Source organism: Rhincodon typus, chromosome 28 (assembly GCF_021869965.1).
Source record: "Rhincodon typus isolate 14 chromosome 28, sRhiTyp1.1, whole genome shotgun sequence".
NCBI lineage: Eukaryota > Metazoa > Chordata > Chondrichthyes > Orectolobiformes > Rhincodontidae > Rhincodon > Rhincodon typus.
In genome coordinates, this window is record NC_063359.1 from 187,094 (window position 1) to 208,150 (window position 21,057).

The window sequence follows — 21,057 nt, forward strand, 5'->3', positions numbered from 1 at the left end:
ATCAGGATTTGAACATACAAGACTCAATTTTAAAGTTTATAAAGATGATTGAAAACTTCAAAATGAAGCAAATAATGAGGAAGTTGGTCACAAATGTCAGGAGGACACTAACTAGTGAAATGAGTAAGACACATGATGGGTGAGAATTAACAAACTATGAAAATAAAATTTTACAGGAACATCATGCTTTAGGAGCCTCAAATGATATAAGGAGTGATTTGTGGAATGCACTGACTGAAAGGGTAGTGGAAGCTTCATTACAGCCCAGAATCTGGATTTAAAAAAAAACCCAAATGAAAACTGATTATGGAAGAAAGGAGGGGAAATGGAACGTTTGGAACTAGCACAGACACAATGGCAGTTGTTGTATCATTCTACAATTCTTTGTGTCATTCGAGGCATGTGTTGGAGCAAATCAACAATGGCAACGGTAAGCAACTGACAATAAGCAGCTTCTCATTCTGATAGGAAATCTAAAGTACGAGAGAGGTAACTTTACAGAGGGCCTTAAGAACGTGAGATATTGCTCAAAGTGGAGATAAAAATCTCTGTGAAGTGAAAACTAGACAAGAAAAGACATAATAATATAGAGGTGCTAGAACAGTCTAGTTCAGGGAGGCCAAGTAATATGTTTGGAATACATTAGATTCTTTGGTACAAAACTGATGGTCGTCCTTCATACAGAAGGACCCAGATTGACGTTCATTCGCCTGTGCAGGGGGTCTCAGGCATAACTGCCATTCCTTATGCAGGAGGACTCAGACTGACAGACATTGCCCCATGCAGGGATGATGAACGATGTTTCATCTTCACTTTTAAACAACAATAAACATTAATGGAGACAAATGACAATTTCAATTGCTCTTTAATGCCAGAGACAGAATCATCTCTCAAGACCCCTCCAAAGACAGTTTATCCCCCTGAGTCCTGAGACCCAACATTGATCCCACCCACACACGGGGGCACTCTTGGAAATGCTGAGCCCGCAGTCTCCACTCTAGAGAGATTCTGACTTCGTTTCTTCTCTATTCCACAGCCTGCATGTGAACAGAGTCTTCACAGTGGTCAATCTTTCTGGTTTCAACTATGGCTGAACCCCTCGGTCTGACAAAACACCGGGGAAAGATGCCAATGTTCCCATTGGAATGTCCTTCCAGCCACTCCTCATTCACTGTAAAAACAAATGGAAAATAATGTGATTGCACAAGGGAGAGACAGGGAGAAGAGAATAATGGGAAAGGTGGGTGGGGGGGGGGGGGGGGGGGGGGGGGAGAGGGGAGGGGGGGGGGGGGGGGAGGGTATGGGGTGAAGAAAGACAGAAAAGGAGAGGAGCAAGGGAGAGACGGGAAGGAGTGAGCAGGCAGGAGGGAGGGAGGAGGAGGGAGAGAGAGTAGGGGAAAGAGACAGAGATGGGAGGATAGAGAGAGAGAGGGAAAGGGGGAGAGATGGGACAGGGGGAGAGAGAGATGGGGGATCAGGGAGTAAGAATGGAGGGGATCAGGGAGTGAGATTTGAGAGGAGCCAGGGGGGGGGGGGGGGGGGGCAGGCAGCAGGAGTGGTCAGGGAGTGAGGGTGCTTCAGGGGGTGAGGGGGGTCAAGGAGTGAGAGGGGATGAGAAGGGGACAGACAGCAAGAGATGGAGGTTCAGGGAGTGAGAGATGGGGGGAGTCAGGCAGCGAGAGATGGGGTTTCAGGGAGCGAGAGATGAGGTAGGTCAAGGAGTGAGAGATGGGGGAGTGGTCAGGGAGTGAGAGGGTTCAGGGAATGTCAGGGAGAGAGGGGGTTCGGGAAGTGACGGGGCAACAGGGCATGAGGGGATGACAGGGAGTGAGAGATGGGGGGGTCATGGAGCGAGATATGGGGGGGTCAAAGTTGCAAAGTATTTATCATATGATTGTGTGTAATTGGAAATTCAAAAAGTTGTTTGAGACAATGGTCTATATGCTATTTACAAAAATAGAGTGATTTTTGAAAAGCAGAGTCCAGCAGATTTGAGAGACATGTGTGGAGTTTTATTGGTTTGATTGCTGAGCAAACAACCCTGGAAAATCCTGAAGGATCTATACTGCTGTTAGGAACAGCCTCTGGACTGAGGTAATAGATTTTTTTTTGGAACAAATCTAGGAGCTTTGAGCATTTGCTAGCAACATTCCTCAATTATCAAGAGTCGCTCAATGGTTAGCACTGCTGCCTGTCAACACCAGGGACCTGGGTTCAATTCCACCCTCCAGTGACTATCTGTGTGGAGTTTGCACTTTCTCCCAGTGTCTGTGTGGGTCCCATCCAGGTGCTCTGCTTTCCTCCCACAGTCCAAAGGTGTGCAGGTTAGGTGGATTGGCTGTGCTAAATTGCCCCATAGTGTCCAGGGATGTGTAGGCTAGGTGGGTTAGCCATGGGAAATGCAGGGTTACAGGGATAGTGTAGGGGGCTTGGTCTAGGTGGGATGCTGTTCAGAGGGTCAGTGTGGACTTGATAGGCCAAATGGCCTGATCCCACACTGTAGGGATTCTATGGACTCTGTGTCATAGCTTGGAACTGAAAGCTGTGCTGTTACATCTCTCTCAGTGAAATAGTATGAACAAGACCTGATAATGTTTCAAGAAGCCATTCTGCTCATTGAGTCTACATATATTCCCTGCAGAATAATCCAGTCTGTCCCACTTCCTGGCTCTATCCTTTTAGCTTTAGTTCCTTCAAGGATCCATCAATTTCTCTTTGAAATGATTGAAGTTTCTGCTACTACCAACCACAGCAAAATTCCTTGCATTCCCCTGTGCATCTTGTCCAAAACATTATGCATGTCTCCTAATCCTTGTGCCATCAGCTAATGGGAACACCTTTTCTTTTTATATCTTATAAAAACCCATCGCAATCTTGTAGACCTTAACCAAATTTCCCCTCAATCTCCTTTGCTCCAAATAAAACAACAGGTTTGAAATATAAAAACAGACTGGAAAGACTGGGACTTTTTTCACTGGAGCATAGGAGGTTTGTAAAATCATGAGGTTCATACACAAGGTGAATGACAAAGGCCCTTTCCCTAGGGTGGGAGGAATTCAAGACTAGGGGTCATAGTTTTAAGGTGAGAGGAGAAGGATTTAAAGAGGACATGAGGGGCAACTTTATTTTTACACAGAGTGGTTCATGTGCGAAATGAACTTCCAGAGAAAGTGATGGATGAAGGTACAATTACAACGTTTAAAAGACATTTGAATAAGTTCATGAATAGGAAAGGTTTGGAGGGATATGGGCCAACGCAGGCAGGTGGGACTAGTTTGATTTGGGAACATGGGTGGCATGGACTGGTTAGACGGAAAGGTCTGTTTCCATGCTGGATGACTCTGACTCCAGCTTCTCCAATTGAACCTATAACTGAAATCCCTGGTCCCTGGAAGAATTCTGGTAAATCTCCTCTGCACACCTTCAAGGATCTTCACATCCTTTCCCATACATGCTGACCATTACTCTTAGCCGTCGCTGACCCACTGCTTTAAAGAGATTCAGCATACCTTCCCTTCTTTTGAACTGAATGCCTCTATTCATGAAGCTCAAGATCCTGTATACTTTGCTAATCTCACTCCCAATATGTCCCACCACAAAATGGAGAGAGTGGCAGAGTCAGAGAGAGGAACAATTTCAGAGAGAGATGGAAAGAGGGAGCACTGCTGAAGCTGGTACTTATAAATGGTACAATAAATGAATCTAATCCAGACAGACTGGAGAAAGATCCTACCCTCAGACAGAACATCGATGATATCGCCCTCATTGAACTCCACATCCTCAGCACCATGTCCGTTATAATCATAGAGGGCCTGTGTTTGGTAGAGAACTTTACGCCCAGACAAAGGGTCTTTGCACTGAAAAAAGGACAGGTTAGAGCAAAAACATCACAGTGAGAACACATGTATGTTGCAATATGCATATGCATATACACTGCAGTATGTGTATATGAACTTCAGAATTTGTGTTGGAGTGTGATCACCCTGTGGCATGAGTGTCTATGCAATGCAACTCGAGCGTGTGTACACTCAAGCTTTAGCCTGAGCCAGGGCATGCTGCAGTTTCTCTTCCAAAGTGTGAATGTGAACACACTGCAATTTAAATGCGTGTATTCTGCAGTGATAATATGGGTACTGTATGAATCCATGTACATACTGCATTGAATCTGTGTACACGGAAATGTATAAGTTTGTACATACTTGCGTGAATATGTGCGTATTGTAATGTTGCATGGTGTATAGGTGGGGTGCTAAACCTAGGTGGGATTTTGTCTGTGCCTGCAAACTTGCACCTGTTTTTGACTGAGCTTCACATTCTTACCTTGCACCACAGAGTGAGGCGTCTGTCAACAATCTGATTCCACACTTTGTTTAAATCTTCATCTCCTCTAATCTCCACCAATTCCTGTTTCTCCTTCTCTTTGTAACTGTGAGAGAATTTAAGGGTTTAGAGACAGATTGACTCAGGAGTTAGGTTTACAGACAGATTAATAAAGGGAGTTGGGGTGGCAACAAAGTAAAGGTTAAAAATAACTCATGGATTAGAGGGCAAGATTAAGAATCATAGAATCCCCACAGTGTGGAAGCAGGCAATTTGGCCCATCGAGTTCACACTGACCCCTCTGAAGAGCATCCCACCCAGACACACACACACACCTTAACCTATCCCTGTAATCCTGCACTTCCCATGGTTAACCCACCTAACCTACACGTCCCTGGACACTACAGGCAATTTAGCTTGGCCTATCCACCTAACCAGCACATCTTTGGACTATGGGAGGAAACAGAAGCACCCAGAGGAAATCCACACAGACACAGGGAGAATGTGCAAACTCCACACAGTCGCCCAAGCTTGGAGGGTTAACTTTGATTGGGGAGAGGTGGGAAGTGTGCTATTGACAGTGAGTAGCAAAAAGGGAATGTATTTATTTTGGTCTTCACTCACTATGCCAGGATTTATTACTCATCTCAAATTATCCCTTCATCCAATTGTAAAATTGTAAAAGTTGATGCCCCAAGGACTGAGCCCTTTGGCATATTATTCATTGCATCTTACCAACCATAAAATGATCCACTTATACCATCATTTTCAGGCAAGTTATCATAAGTCTGTAAGTTTTAAAACAGGCATGGAACCTTATCTTCTAACAGTTAAAGATCTAAATTGGGGTAAGGCTAATTTTGACAGTATTAGGCAGAAACTTTCAAATGTTGATATGGAGAAGCAATTCGCAGGTAAAAGGGACGGTTTAGAAAGTGGGAGGCCTTCAAAAATGAGAAAATGAGATTCAGAGACAATACGTTCCTGTTAGGGTGAAGGGCAGGCTCTTAGGTGTAGGAAATGCTGGATGACTGGAGAAATTGAGGCTGTGCGCAAGAAAAAGGAGGCATATGTCAATATATAGACAGCTGGGATCAAGTGAAACCCAACAGGAGTATAAGGGCCATGGGAGTATACCTAAGAAGGAAATCAAGAGGGCATAAAGGGGACATGAGATAGCTTTGGTAAATAGAGTTAAGGAGAATCCAAAGAGATTCTACAAATACATTACGGGCAAAAGAGTGACTAGGGAGAGAATAAGGAACCTTAAAGATCAACAAGGCCATCTATGAATTAACGTAGCTTGATGTTTGTTGGTCAGCATAGACGTGGGGATGAAAAGCCTAGTGTATGATCCCATGTCTCTATGAGAAATCAGAAACAGTATCTCAAATGCAGAAGAGAGGCTAACGCTGGGATATGGGCAGCCAATTGGAAATGTAAGACAGCAGACTGTGCTGAAACAAATAGTAAAATGTTCTTCAAACGTACTAAAAGTAAAAGATTAGCAAAAGATGGAGTGGATGGAAATGAACAATTTTGACGGGGTAAAGAAGGACAATCTACTTCCACTAGTTGGTAGGTCAGTAATTAGGGGTCACAATTTTATGACTGCCAGCAAAAGAGATAGGAGTGAGATTAGGAGAAGCTTCGTTGCTCAAAGTGATGCCTAGGAAAGTGGTGGAGGTGGATTCCATTTGAGGTTTCAAAAGAACTAGATGTATATTTAAAAGTGATAAATTTATTGGACTATGGAAATAGGACCGGAGAAGAGGACTACCTGAGTATTTCTTTCAGGAGGCAGTACAGACACAATGGGTCAAAGGACCTCCTATACTGTAAAATTTAATGAAGATAGTCTCAGTAATCATGACATGGAATCATTATCAATTGTTGTAAAAGTGGATCTTGTTCACTAATTTCCTTTAGGGAAGGAAACTGCTGTCCTTTACCTGGTCAGGCCTACATGTGACTCCAGACCCACAGCATTGTGGTTGTCTCTTAACTCTAACATGCATAACAAGCCATGAGGTTATACAAAACTGCTACAAAGTCCAAGAGGAAGGTAACTGGAGGGACCACACGGCATCAACCTAGGCACCAGAAAAAGCAATGACAGAAAAACCAATGACAAACCCAGTTCTATTGATCCTGCAGTCTCCTCAAGTGCCAAAATTGAGAGCTGTCCCACAGATTAGTCCAGCAACGGCCTGACAAAGATGCACTCATAGAATCATACATTACACGTAACGTCCCAGCTTTTGCGAAATGGAAACCACGATAAATGAATTTATTGAAGTTCTTTGAAGAAGACTGGAGGGTGGCTAATGTTGTTCCATTGTTTAAGAAAGGTAGCAAAGACCAGGGAACTATGGGACAGTAAATCTGACATCAGCGATAGGCAAGTTATTGAAGAGGATATTGAGGGATAGGATCAACCAACGTTTGGATTGTCAAGATCTGATTAGAAATAGTCAGCATGGGTTTGTGCATGGGAAATCATGTATGACAAATCTTTTAGAGTTTTTCGAAGAGGTAACCAAGAGAATAGGTGAAGATAGGGCAGTGGATGTTGTCTATATGGACTTTAGTAAGGCCTTTGACAAGGTACCCCATGGCAGGCTAGTCATGAAGGTTAGGTCACATGGGATCCAGGGAGCTATAGCTAATTGGATTCAAAACTGGCTCGATGGTAGGAAGCAGAGGGTGATGGTTGAAGGTTGTTTCTCAGACTGGAGGCCTGTGACTAGTGGTGTGCCACAGGGGTCAGTACTGGGACATTTGTTATTTGTTATTTGTTATTTACATAAATGATCTGGATGTGAATGTACAAGGCATGATTAGAAAGTTTGTGTATGATACAAAATTAGGAAGTAACATTGACAGGGAGAAGGTTATCAAAAATTACAGAGGGATCTTGATCAGATGGGGAAGTGGGCTGAGGATTGGCAAATGCAATTCAATACAGATAAGTGAGGTGTTGCACTTTGGAAAGTCAAACCAAGGTAGGACTTATACAATAAATGATAAGGTCCTGGGGAGTGCTGTGGAACAGAGGGACCTAGGTGTACAAGTACACAGCTCATTGAAAGTGGCGTCACAGGTGGACAGGGTGGTGAAGAAGGCATTTAGCGTGCTGGCCTTCATCGGTTGAAGTACTGAGTATAGGATTTGGGACGTCATGTTGTATAAGTCGTTGGTGAGGCCGCACTCGGAGTATTCTATACAGTTTTGGACACCCTGTTGTAGGAAAGACATTGTTAAACTGGAAAGTGTGCAAAGAGGATTTACAAGGATGTTGCCAGGACTAGTAGGCCTGAGTTACAGGGAGAGGTTAGCCAGGAGAGGACTTTATGCCTTGGAACATAGGAGAATGAGGGGTGACCTTAGTGAGATGTATAAAATTATGAGGGACATAGATAGGTTGCATGCATACAGTCTTTTTCCCAGGGATGAGGAATTGAAAACCAGAGGGCCCAGGTTTAAGGTGAGAGAGAAAAGATTTAAGAAGGACTTAAGGGGCAACTTCTTCACACAGAGAGTAGTGCGTATATGGAATGGGCTGCTGGAGAAAGTGGTTGAGGCAGGTACAATAGCAATATTTAAAAAACCATTTGGATAGGTACATGGATGGGAAGGGTTTAGAGGGATATGGACCAAATGTGGACAATTGGAACTACCTGAGTGGGCATCATGGAGAGCATGGGCCAATTTGGGCCAAAGGGTCTGTTTCCATGCTGTATTACTCCATGACACTAAGTAACACAATTGCCAGAAGACAGTTGAAAGTGTACTGTATTAAATTTTACTGTGGAAAATTAAAGCTTGTGGTATAAAACCATAATGGCATGACTTGAAGATTGGTTAGCTAACAGGAAACAGAGAGAGATAAAGTCATATGGTATGGAAACAGACCCTTTGGTCCTACTCGTCCATGCTGACCAGATATTCTAAACTAATCTAGTCTCATTTGCCAGCATTTGGCCCATATCCCCCTAAAACCCTTCCTGTTCATGTATCCATCTAGATGCCTTATGCACTCTTAAATCTTATGCACTCCTTCTTCTGTCCAACTGCTCTTTTGTCTCTTTGGAGTCTATCCCCACCTATCGTTTACTCCTCACCTCCTCCCCCATTCTATCTTCTGCATATAAACTAACATTTTCCTAGCTACCATCTAGGAAGGGTCACTCCACCTGAAATGTTAACTCTGATTTCTCTCCACAGACGCTGCCAGATCTGCTGAGCTTATTTAGCAATTTCTATTTTTTTCTCTGAAAACATTGCCCATCAGGTCCCTTTCAAATCTTTCCTCTCTCACCTTAAACCTATGCCCTCTTGTTTTGGACTCCCCTAACTGGGAAAAAGACCTTGGCTATTCACCCTATCCAGGCTGCTCATGATTTTACAAACTTTCCTAAAGTCACCGCTCAGCCTCCGATGCTTCAAGGAAAATAGCCCCAGCCTATTCAGCATCTCCCTACAGCTCAAACCCTCCAAATTCAGCAACATCCTTATAAATCTTTTCTGCACCCTTTCAAGTTAAACAACATCTTTCCGATTGCAGGGTGACTGGAATTGAATGGAGTATTCCAAAAATGGCCTAACTAATGTCCTGTACAGCCGCAACATGACATCCAAACTCCTATACTCAATTCACTGACCAATAAAGCCAAGTGTTCCAATACCTTCTTCACTACCCAGTCTACCTGCGACTCCAACTTCAAGGAACTATGAACCTGCACCCATCTCCCCCTCCCCAGGTCTCTTTGTTCAGCAACACTCCCGAGGATGCTATCAATAATTATCTAAGTCATGCCCTGGTTTGCCTTACCAAAATGCGACACCTCACATTGATCTAAATTAAACTCTCTCTGTCACTCTTGGCCCATCGATCGATCTGATCAACGTCCTGTTGTACTCTGAGGTAACCTTCTTCACAGCTCACTATACCACCAATTTGATGTCATCTGAAAACTTACTAACCACACCTCCTATATTCACATGCAAATCATTTACATACATGACTAAAAGCAGTGGAAAGCACTGATACTTGGGGCACACTGCTGGTCACAGGCCTCCAGCCTCAAGCCAATTTTGTATCCATATGGCTAGATCTTCCTGGATTCCATGTGATCCAATCTTGCTAACCAGTCTACCATGTGGAACCTTGTCAAGTGTGTTGCTGAAGTCCATATAGACAATGTCCACCGCTCCGCCTTAATCAGTCTTCTTTGTCACTTCTTCAAAACACTGAATCAAGTTAGTGAGACATGACTTGCCACGCACAGAGCCATATTGACTATCCCTAATCAGTCCTTGTCTTTCCAAATACATGTAAATCCTGTCCCTCAGAATCCCCTCCAACAATTTGCCCACCACTGATATCAGGCTCACCGGTCTATATTTCCCTGGCTTTTCCTTACTGCCTTTCTTAAATAATGGCACCACATTAGCCACCGTCCAGTCTTCCGGCATCTCACTCGTGATTATCGATGATACAGATATCTCAGCAAGGGTCTCAGCAATCCCTTCCCTAGCTTCCCACAAAGTTCTGTGATACATAGAGACATTTAAGTGAGTCTTGGATAGGCACATGGATGATATTATAATGTAGGGTATGCAGGGTAGAACAAAGAACAAAGAAAATTACAGCACAGGAACAGGCCCTTCCGTCCTCCAAGCCTGCGCCGATCCAGATCCTCTATCTAAACCTGTCGCCTATTTTCTAAGGATCTGTATCCCTCTGCTCCCTGCCCATTCATGTATCTGTCTAGATACATCTTAAATGACGCTATCGTGCCCGCCTCTATCACCTCCGCTGGCAACATGTTCCAGGCACCCACCACCCTCTGCATAAAGAACTTTCCACGCATTTCTCCCTTAAACTTTTCCCCTCTCACCTTGAAATCGTGACCCCTGGTAACTGAGTGCCACCCCTGCTCTGGGAAAAAGCTTCTTGCTATCCACCCTGTCTATACCTCTCATGATTTTGCAGACCTCAATCAGGTCCCCCCTCAACCTCCGTCTTTCTAATGTAAATAATCCTAATCTACTCAACCTCTCTTCATAGCTAGCACCCTCCATACCAGGCAACATCCTGGTGAACCTGTTCTGCACCCTCTCCAAAGCATCCACATCCTTTTGGTAATGTGGCGACCAGAACTGTACGCAGTATTCCAAATGTGGTCGAACCAAAGTCCTATACAACTGTAACATGACCTGGCAACTCTTGTACTCAATATCCCGTCCAATGAATGAAAGCATGCCATATGCCTTCTTGACCACTCTATCGACCTGCATTGCCACCTTCAGGGTACAATGGACCTGAACACCCAGATCTCTCTGTGCATCAATTTTCCCCAGGGGTTTTCCATTTACCGTATAGTTCGCTCTTGAATTGGATCTTCCAAAATGCATCACCTCGCATTTGCCTGGATTGAAATCCATTTGCCCTTTCTCCACCCAACTCTCCAATCTATCTATATTCTGCTGCATTCTCCGACAGTCCCCTTCACTATCTGCTACTCCACCAATCTTCGTGGTAGTTTGATCTTAGTAGGATAATAGGTTGGCACAACATCGTGGGCCGAAGGGCCTGTACTGTGCTGTACTATGTTCTATGTACACGCTAATGCTGTGACTGAAGCCTGGGCACATGTAGAAGGTGCAGGACATGTTGAAGAAAATTGAGCTTGTATGGACTGAGAGGTTTTACAAACACTTCGCGCATGCACACTTCAGGCGGTGAAAGGCCTGGTTGGGTGAATGACCAGCGAGACACTTTGGGAGGCTAGCATCTTTGTAGGTGGCAAGCTGCAGTGGGAAGCATGTGCAACCTTCATTGACAGGCAGTGAAAAGGGCAGGATTTACATAGAGCAAATTCAAACCAAGAGAAATGATTGTTTCTTCTGGATTCCACCTCACCCCAAGACTGACAGAGATGGTGTGCATTTCCTAGGAGAGATGTTAATCTGGCAAAGTACAGAAGGTAAGGACTGGCTTCAGGCAGCATAATTAAAAACATCCTGTCAAGATGGCAGCGAAGTAGGACGCTCCAACTAGAGCTCCTCCGCTCCTTCGGTTTATTTCCCATTTTATTCTTTTTTTAATCCCCTTTATCTCCTCCTGGTGTTCTTCCCAAGGTAAAGTGGGCTAAAGATCAGAGCAAGGCGAGTGCGGCCAGTGGGCTGGAGCGGAGTGGGAATAGCCAGTGGGCTGAAGGCCCAAGCAGAGCGGGCTGGTTGTTGGGCTGGGGCTGTTGTGAGTATCAGTAGCTTGCAAGCCCAGGCAGACCACGTGTGGAAACCCCCTGCACTGATCTACTGAAAGACTGTAATGCTTATCTTTTTAGCTTTATTCTAATTTTACTAACTTATACTGTGGATAACTGTAAGTAATGTAACATTTTTTCCCTTCTTTTTTTTCTCTTACTTCTGTATTTTGTGTCTAAGATCTGTACCTAGGTACTTTGTACCTAAGATGACACCATATGGGATAACATTGTAAACTATTCACTGTACTCCTGTACTTGAGTACATGTAACAATAAAGGACATTCTAATATTCTAATTCTACTCTAATTCTAATATACCTGATCAGGTCCCAGGGTTTTATCCATCTTTAAGCATTTTAAGATGTCCAGTAATGCCTCCTCTGCAAAATGGACACGTTTTAACATGTCACTGTGTATTTCTTCAAGTTCTCCAGCTTCCATGTCTTTCTCCACAGTAAACAATGATATGAAATGTTCATTCATTATCTTAGCCATCTCCTGTAGTTTCACACATAGATGGCCTTGTTGATCTTCAAGGGGCCCTGCTCTCTCCCTATTTACTCTTTTGCCCTTAATGTATTTGTTGAATCTCTTTGGATTCTCCTTAATACTGTCTGCCAAAGCTATCTCATGTCCCCTTTTTGCCCTCCTGATTTCCCTCCAATATACTCCTACAGCCCTTATACTCCTTGAGGGATTCACTAAATCCCAGCTGTCTATACTTGCCGTATGTCTCTTCTTTTTCTTGACCACAGCCTCAATTTCTCTAGTTATCCAGCATTCCCCAGCTTTACCCTTCACACTAACAGGAACATACTACCTCTGAACTTTTTATCTAATTTTTGAATTACACAGTTAATGCTAGGGCCCTGGGGAGTGTTGTCGAACAGAGATGCAGGTACATAGTTCCTTGAAGCAGCATCACAGGTAGACAGAGAGATGAAAAAGTCATTTGGCACGCTTGCCTTCATCAGTCAGAGCATTGAGCAGAGGAGTTGGGACATCATGTTAGAGCTGCACAAGACATTGGCAAAGACAATTTGGAGTACTGCTTACAATTCTAGTTACCCTGCTGTGGGAAAGATGTTATTAAACTTGAAGGAGTGCAATAAAGATTTAGCAGGATGTTACCGAGACTGGAAGGTTTGAGTTATAAGGAGAGGCTGGATAGGCTGAGACTTTTTCTTCTCTAGAAAGTAGGAGACTGAGGGATGAGTTTATAGGGGTTAATAAACTCATTTCGGGCACAGACAAGGCGAATAGCTGAGGTCTTATAACCAGGGTAGGGGAGTCCAAAGCTAGTGGCATCGGTATAAGGACGAGAGGGGAAAGATTTGAAAGGGACCCGCGGGCAACCTTTTAACACAGACAATAATGAGCATATAGAACAAGCTGCAAGCAGAAGTGGTGGAGGCAAGCACAATTACAGCATTTAAAGGACAACTGAACAGGTACATGGATAGCAAAGGTTTAGAGGGATATAGGCCAAACGCAGGCAAATAGGACTAGTTCAGTTTAGGAAACCTGATTGGCATGGACGAGTTGAGCCGAAGGGGTCTGTTTCTGTGCTGTACGACTCTTTAAACGGTGAAGGTAGTGGCATTGGTCGTACTTCTGAGATTACAACTCCATGTCCTCCAAGCTGCCCCTTCCTGTGTTGTTGGCTCCCACTGAACTACAAGCACTGGCTGTTAACCCTCCCTTTCTAGAAGGCTAATTGATAGATTTGAAGTTGGCTGAAAGATAGGATACTGAGACTTGATGTAGATGGGCATTTCTCAGTCTGGAGATGAGGTGGAACTGGTATTCCCACGGATCGTGTTAGGACCCTTACTTTTTCTGATTTATGTAAACAATTTGGAGATGGATGTTGGGGGCAAAACCTCTAAATAAGCAGAAGATACTAAGCTAGGATGAATAGTGAATTGTGAGGATGATGCTGAGCGACTTCAGAGAGATATTGACAAGATAGCCAAATGGGCAGATGCCTAGCAGATGAATTTCAATGCAGAGCAATGCATTTTGGTAGAAGAAACAAGGAGACGCAATACAGGCTCAATGGTACACTTTTGAGGGAAGTACAGGAGGAAAGAGACCTCGGGTTCAAATGCATGATTCTCTGAAGGTGGCCAGGCAAGTCGAAACAATTATTAACAAGGCTTATAAGATCCTTGGGTTTATAAGTAAAGGCACTGGGTATAAAAACAAGGAAGTGATGCTCCATCTCTACAAACTATAGGTCAGACTATATTTGGTGTACTGTGTTCCGCTCTGGTGAGTTGTGGTGAGCGAGTTGACTTCTCCCAGAATTCTCCTGAGTCACTTCTCACTACTGCTCTCTGTTCTACTTCTGTTCAATTGCAGATTTATTAATGGAAGTTAAATACCATCAGCTGCCAGGATGTGATTTGAAACACGATTTAAAGACTGTACCATTTTATTATCTGTGCCTTTGATTATGAATTAAATAGTAAAACAACAGTTTTAGAATGAGGATCGTGGAAAGAATAGCTGCACTTTTAAAAACAAATTACTGAAATTCATCATGAGCTTTGTTCAAGCAGTGGGGGAAGATGTTCGTAGACGGCACAGCACAGGTTGGGTGGGGGAGGGCTGCAGCAGGAGATTTGGTTGACCATGAATAGCAATATGATAGTCTGATTTGTGCAGTTGTGGGCAGGACATCAGCCTGCAGCAACTCTGGTTCCTGGGGAGCTGCATAACTAGCAGGAATGAAATATAGACGGAGAAGCCATCAGACTTCAGAAAAGAAAACGTCTCTCTCCCTCTCTCTTTCTGCAGGAAAAATACCTCAAGTCCAAAGGAAGCCAGTTATTTTCTACCATCAAATGCTGTAAACTGTTGCAGTTAAGTAGTAACTAAGAGACTCTGTGGTTAGTGTTCTAATTGCCCTGCGGCTCCTGTGAAGACCTGAAAGAACCTGAAGAAAAGAGCCTGAAGAACAGAGAGACGTAGCAGGCAAAAAGGGATATCTCAGTGAACTCTGTGGGCTGGTGCTATTCTGTTTTCCAGACACATTTTCCCTTGTCCCATAAAACCAATGTTATTTTGTTTATCTATGTCTGCCTGTGTGAGAGAGTAGGAGTTTTAAAAGAGACATTTAGAGCTTGAACTAGTGGACCCATATGTCGATAACTAATAGCTATTTAGTTGTGATAGAACATAGAACAGTACAGCACAGTATAGGCCCTTCAGCCCACGATGTTGTGTCGACCTATTATCCTACTAAGATCAATCTACCTTGCTTACCCTACATTTTACTATCCTCCATGTGCCTATTCAAGAGTTGCTCAGAAGTCTCTAAAGTATCTGACTCCACTACCACTGCTGCAGCGCATTCCACATGTTCACAGTAGTTCTTGTCGAGTACAGGGTTGGTCAGGGTCTTCAGTGAAATTGATTCCATCAGACGGGTAACTCGGGTAACTTTTATTAAATCATTAACTTTTATGGTGACTACAAGTAGAGCTTGAGACTCAGTGCACTTTCCCAATGGGTCTTCTTAATGGGTTCCTACAGCATTAGCCTGGACCTCCAGATTACTACTCTAGTGAAATCACTAATACACAATCCCGATAGTGAGGGCTAAAGAGAGTATTAGAATTATAACAGCAAACATTTTGTAATCTTCACATTTGCACCTTAACTGTATCTGTCCTGACTGTCGGCCCAGTTTGGATTTGAAGATGTTCACAAATTCACTGTACGATATTCCTGGCTTCACCCTCGTTGCTAGAGTGTATTCATAGTGAACTTTTATTATCACGGAGTCAGCAAGCGAGCAGTCCTGATTTGATCAAGAATAATGGCGTTACAATATACCAAAATTAGGAAGCAATTCAATTTTACTGCCTCTTTTTCTGGAAAGTTGATACAATAGACTTTTCATAATTAATGTGTTTGATCAGGGCTTTGTTTCAACACCTTAAATTGTTGTATCTCAAATTTGGAGGTTTATATTGCTGTCCATCGGTAAAGAAGAATATATCTTCAAGAGGGTATGTGCATTTGAATTGGGGCAAAACTAGTGCAAACCAGTAACCAGGTGCAAACTACAGCAGCAGGGAAGTTTGACACTACATTTTCAAAAACCATGTATAGGCCATGTTACTTCAGATCATGAGAGAAAAGCTGGTAACACAAGGGCCCTGCTGGTTCTTACACTTCACTCTCTGATTACGTCACTCACTCTTTATCCTATACTGTCATTAGTCTTTGGCAGAATAAAGCACATTCAAGTGCCATCTTTGTCCAAAGGACACCAGGTTACCACCAGAGGTGAAACCAGGGTGGGGAGCAAGAGGGCCCAGGCAGGGAATATCAAAAATTGTGCTTTTGTCTTCACCTTAGAGAACTGAAAAAAACATTCCAGCAACAGCTGCAAATCAGGAGGTGGAATAGAGAGAAGAACTTGATGAAATTATTATCACTAGGGAAGGATACTGAGCAGATGGATGGAGCTGTGAGCTGACAAGTGTCCTGATCCAGATGGACATATCTTTGAATATTAAAGGTGTGGATAATGAGATTTAAGATGCATTAGTTTCTAAAATACCCTGAATTCAAGAAAGGCTCCGTTAAAAAAAGAACGTAAATATAATTGCTCTATTGTACAGGTCATTGGTGAGGCCTCTTCTGAAGTATCGTGCGCAGTTCTGGTTGCCTTGCTATAGGAAGTATATTATTAAATTGGAGAAGGTTCAGAAAAGATTTACCAGGATTTTGCTGGGAATGAAGAGTTTGAGTTATAAAAATAGGCTGGATAGGCTGGGACTTTTTCCACTGGAGCATAAGAGGTTGAGTGGTGATCTTATACAGGTTCACAAAATCTTGAGAGGTATAGATAAGGTAAATAGCAAGGATCTTTTCCCTATGGTGAGAGGAGAAAATTTTAAAAGGACATGAGCGGCAACTTTTTTACACAGAGAATGGTTTGTGTGTGGAATGAACTGCCAGAGGAACTGGTTGATGCAGGTGAAGTTACGACATTTAAAAAACATTTGGATAAGGACACGAATAGGAAAGGTTTGGAGGGATATGGGCCAAATATAGGTAAGTGGGACAAGTTTAGTTTGGAAACATGGTCAGCGTGGACTAATTGAACCAAAGGGTCTGTTTTCATGCCATAATGACTCTAATCAAGAAGGGAAGGAGGCAGAAAGCAACAAACTATAGGCCAATTGGCTTGACTGTTTTCATAGGGAGGCTGTTAGAATTAATCAGGTCATACTAGGGTACTTAGAAACACTCCATAAAAGACCAGTCATGTTTATCAGACTCTTTTAAAGAAGTAACATGATAAATGCCAGACTGCAGAGGTACTGCACTTGGATTTCTAGAGTCATTTTAAGGTGCAACATCAAATGTCATTGTGGAAAATAAAAGCTCATGGTTTCGGGGCTAATGTACGAGCAAGGATAGATTGGCTGACTGGCAGAAGAAATAATGTGCATATAAATACATCCTTATCTGACAGAAAGTGACAAATGGAGTCACACATGGATCTCTGCTAGGGTCTCAACTTTTTACAAGTTTTAATCAATGGCTTGAATGAGGGAAGTGAAAGCATGGTAGTTAAAATTCGCTACATCTGAGTTTGCAGATGGATGTAGATTGGCTGAGTGACTGGGCAAAAATCTGGCAGAAGGGGTAAAATGTGAGAAAGAGTGAAGTTGTTCACTTTGTCAGGAAGAATGAAAAAGCAGTTTTACTTAAACTGAGATCTATGTGGAATTCCAAGTTGCACAGAGATCACTATGTTCCATGTACAAGTCACAGAAAGTTAGTATGCAGGTTTGTAATCAAGATGGCTAATGCAATGCTATCCTGTATTACAAGAGGAATTAAATATGAGAATTCATTGGAAGCGGTTCAGAGTTGACCAGATTGATACCTGGAATGAGAGGGTTGTCTTATGCAGATAGGCTGCACAGTCTGGACTTATTTCCACTGTCATTTTAAAAAATAAAGGATGGTTTATTAAAGTGTGTAATATCCTAAATATTCTTGACAAGGTGGACATGGAAGGGTGTTTCCTCTTGTGGGTAAACCCAAAACTAGAAACACTAGTAGAGTAGAGACAATCCTGGTAATTATAGACCAGTGAGCCTTATTTCGGTTGTGGATAAAGGGTTGGAAAGGATTATAAGAGAATAGGGTTTATAATCATCTAGAAAGGAATAATTGATTAGGGATAGTCAACACGGTTTTGTGAAGGGTAGGTCGTGCCTCACAAACCTTATTGAGTTCTTTGAGAAGGTGACCAAACAGGTGGATGAGGGTAAAGCGGTTGATGTGGTGTATATGGATTTCAGTAAAGCATTTGATAAGGTTCCCCACTGTAGGCTATTGCAGAAAATACGGAGGCATGGGATTGAGGGTGATTTAGCGGTTTGGATCAGAAATTGACTAACTGTAAGAAGACAGAGGGTGGTGGTTGATGGGAAATGTTCATCCTGGAGTTCAGTTACTAGTGGTGTACCGCAAGGATCTGTTTTGGGGCCACTGCTGTTTGTCATTTTTATAAATGACCTGGATGAGGGCGTAGAAGGATGGGTTAGTAAATTTGCGGATGACACTAAAGTCGGTGGAGTTGTGGATAGTGCGGAAGGATGTTGCAGGTTACAGAGGGACATAGATAAGCTGCAGAGCTGGGCTGAGAGGTGGCAAATGGAGTTTAATGCAGAAAAGTGTGAGGTGATTCACTTTGGAAGGAGTAACAGGAATACAGAGTACTGGGCTAATGGTAAGATTCTTGGTAGTGTGGATGAGCAGAGAGATCTCGGTGTCCATGTGCATAGATCACTGAACGTTGCCACCCAGGTTGATAGGGTTATTAAGAAGGCGTACGGTGTGTTAGGTTTTATTGGTAGAGGGATTGAGTTTCGGAGCCAGGAGGTCATGTTGCAGCTGTACAAAACTCTGGTGCGGCCGCACTTGGAGTATTGCGTACAGTTCTGGTCGCCGCATTATAGGAAGGATGTGGAAGCATTGGAAAGGGTGCAGAGGAGATTTACCAGGATGTTGCCTGGTATGGAGGGAAGGTCTTATGAAGAAAGGCTGAGGGACTTGAAGCTGTTTTCGTTAGAGAGAAGAAGGTTAAGAGGTGACTTAATAGAGACATACAAGATGATCAGAGGATTAGATAGGGTGGACAGTGACAGCCTTTTTCCTTGGATGGTGATGGCTAGCACAAGGGGACATAGCTTTAAAATGAGGGGTGATAGATATAGGACAGATGTCAGAGGTAGGTTCTTTACTCAGAGAGTAGTAAGGGCGTGGAATGCCCTGCCTGCAACAGTAGTAGACTCGCCCACTTTAAGGGCATTTAAATGGTCATTGGATAAACATATGGATGATAATGGAATAGTGTAGGTTAGATGGGCTTCAGATTGGTTTCACAGGTCGACGCAACATCGAGGGCCGAAGGGCCTGTACTGCGCTGTAATGTTCTATGTTCTAATGTTCTATGTTCTACTGATTTACAATTAGGCCTCACCGTTTTAGGGTAGAGCAGTGGGGAATCATTTCAGGAGATTCAGACACTTTGAAGCTCTCGAACTCAGAAGGTGGTCAAAACAGGATCATTGAATAATTGTATGACGGAGGCAGATAGTCTTGTTAGACAAGGGAATCGAAGGTGATTGGGGGTAGATGGGAATGTGGAATTTGAAACACAAACAGATCAACCATGATCTTATTGAGTTGAGGAGCAATCTTGAGGGGCCAAATAGACCACTTCTGCTCCTACTTTGCATGTTTGTATGTTAGTTTGGAGGACACTGAGGGCTGGACACACAGTCTCGGAGGTGCATGCCCACCTTGTTCATTCCCTCCTTTTGCCACAAGCATTCCAAGTGACATGGGAAGGCAATGGGAACCATGGGTTGCGATCTGGTGCCGTTTAGCTACATGGCGAGGCCACCAGTGCTCTCCTCCCCACTCTGTGAAGAACTGGGGACTTAGACGTGACACTCCTGTGATCTATCTATGATAGCAGCCGCCACTAATGTACATTGAGGTCAGAAGTCGAGACCTTTTGCCACCTTGATCACTTTGGGGAAGAGCCAGAATTTTCCTGCAGAACAGATGTTGTTTATTAAACTGTTACCTTCCAAGATCCTGCTGCTGATGACAGAGTCTTTGAATGAGTTTCTCCTTCAGTTTCTGTCTGTCTGCTGGCTGGAATGTGGGGAGGGGTCTGAATAACATTTCCAGACCCTTGCTTCAGCTGCAACAAAAATAATCTTTAAATATTGAAGTCCGAGAACTTCTGGACATGGATGAAAATACTCCTATTATTGCTTTTTGAGGCATATCCCTTACCCTCCCGCCTCCGAACATTCTTTGACTTCACTTCATTTCCTGAATTAGAAATAGGACCAGAAGTAGACCATTTGGATCATCAAGCCGATTACACCACTCAATAGATCATGGCTGATATTCACCTACAAGTCCAAATTTCCATCCACTGGTAATCTCATCAAGTTTCTGTAAGCAAGATAGGAAATTTGCCTGTTCCAGCTTTAGTTATACGCATTGATGGAGCATCAACAATCCTCTGGGGTAGAGAATTCCAAAGTTTAAAACTGAATGAAGAAAGCTCTCCACATCTCAGTCTGAAATTATTGGTCACTTGTCCTGACAGTGAGCACCCACGTTCAAGATTCCCTAGACCAGAGGAAACAACCACTTAATCAAGCCTGTGCAAATCTTCTACTCCACGGTCTTCCACTCCTCTTTATGCCTCACCCAGTCCTGTCCCCACACTCAGCACTCACTCCAGTCCTGTTCCCTCTCTCAGCTCACTCTCCCACCTGTTCCTCCTTAGAATCCCAACAGTGTGGAAACAGGCCATTTGGTCCAACAAGTCCACACTAACTCTCCAAAGAGCTCACCCTTCTACCCTATCCCTGTAACCATGTATTTCCCCTGGCTAAACCACCTAACCTGCATATCCCTAGGCAATTTAGCACGGCCAATCCACCTAACCTGCACATCTTTGGACTGTGGAAGTAAACTGGAGCATCTAGAGGAAACCCACACAGACATGGTGAGAATGTGTGAACTCCATACAGCTCCCCCTCTCAGCATACTCTCCAATACTGTGCCCCACATGGAACCCACCCCTAGTCCTGTTCCCCACCTCAGCACTCTCCAATCCTGTTCCCCGTTTCCTGCCCTCTCAGCATTGCCTACCCCTCTCCATGCCCCAAGTCCTGATTCCCCACACAGAACCCTCTCCCAGTGCTGTTCACTATCTCGGCCCTCTGCCCAGTCCTGATTCCCTTCACAGCACTCTCCCCAGTTGTGTTACCCTCTTAGTACACCACATGGAAGTCTACTCTAGTCTTGTTCCCTACCTCAGTACTCTTTCCAATTCTGTCCCCACCTCCTACACACTCCGAGATGTGTTCCTCACTTCCACCCAGTTCTGATAT

General features: G+C 43.6%; 1 protein-coding gene across 1 annotated transcript in view; it reads right to left on the reverse strand.

Moving 5' to 3' along the window:
- Nucleotides 1-846: 846 nt before the first annotated feature.
- Nucleotides 847-21,057, reverse strand: part of LOC109913360 (neutrophil cytosol factor 2-like) — an 83,613-nt gene continuing 63,402 nt past the window's right edge. The window contains exons 8-12 of the mRNA XM_048613335.1: nt 19,728-19,847; nt 15,259-15,404; nt 4,321-4,426; nt 3,734-3,857; nt 847-1,171 (exon numbers count right to left, since the gene is read on the reverse strand). Of these exons, the coding sequence (XP_048469292.1) occupies nt 1,026-1,171; nt 3,734-3,857; nt 4,321-4,426; nt 15,259-15,404; nt 19,728-19,847 (642 nt within the window). The 3' untranslated portion in view covers nt 847-1,025. The remainder of the gene's footprint in view (nt 1,172-3,733; nt 3,858-4,320; nt 4,427-15,258; nt 15,405-19,727; nt 19,848-21,057) is intronic.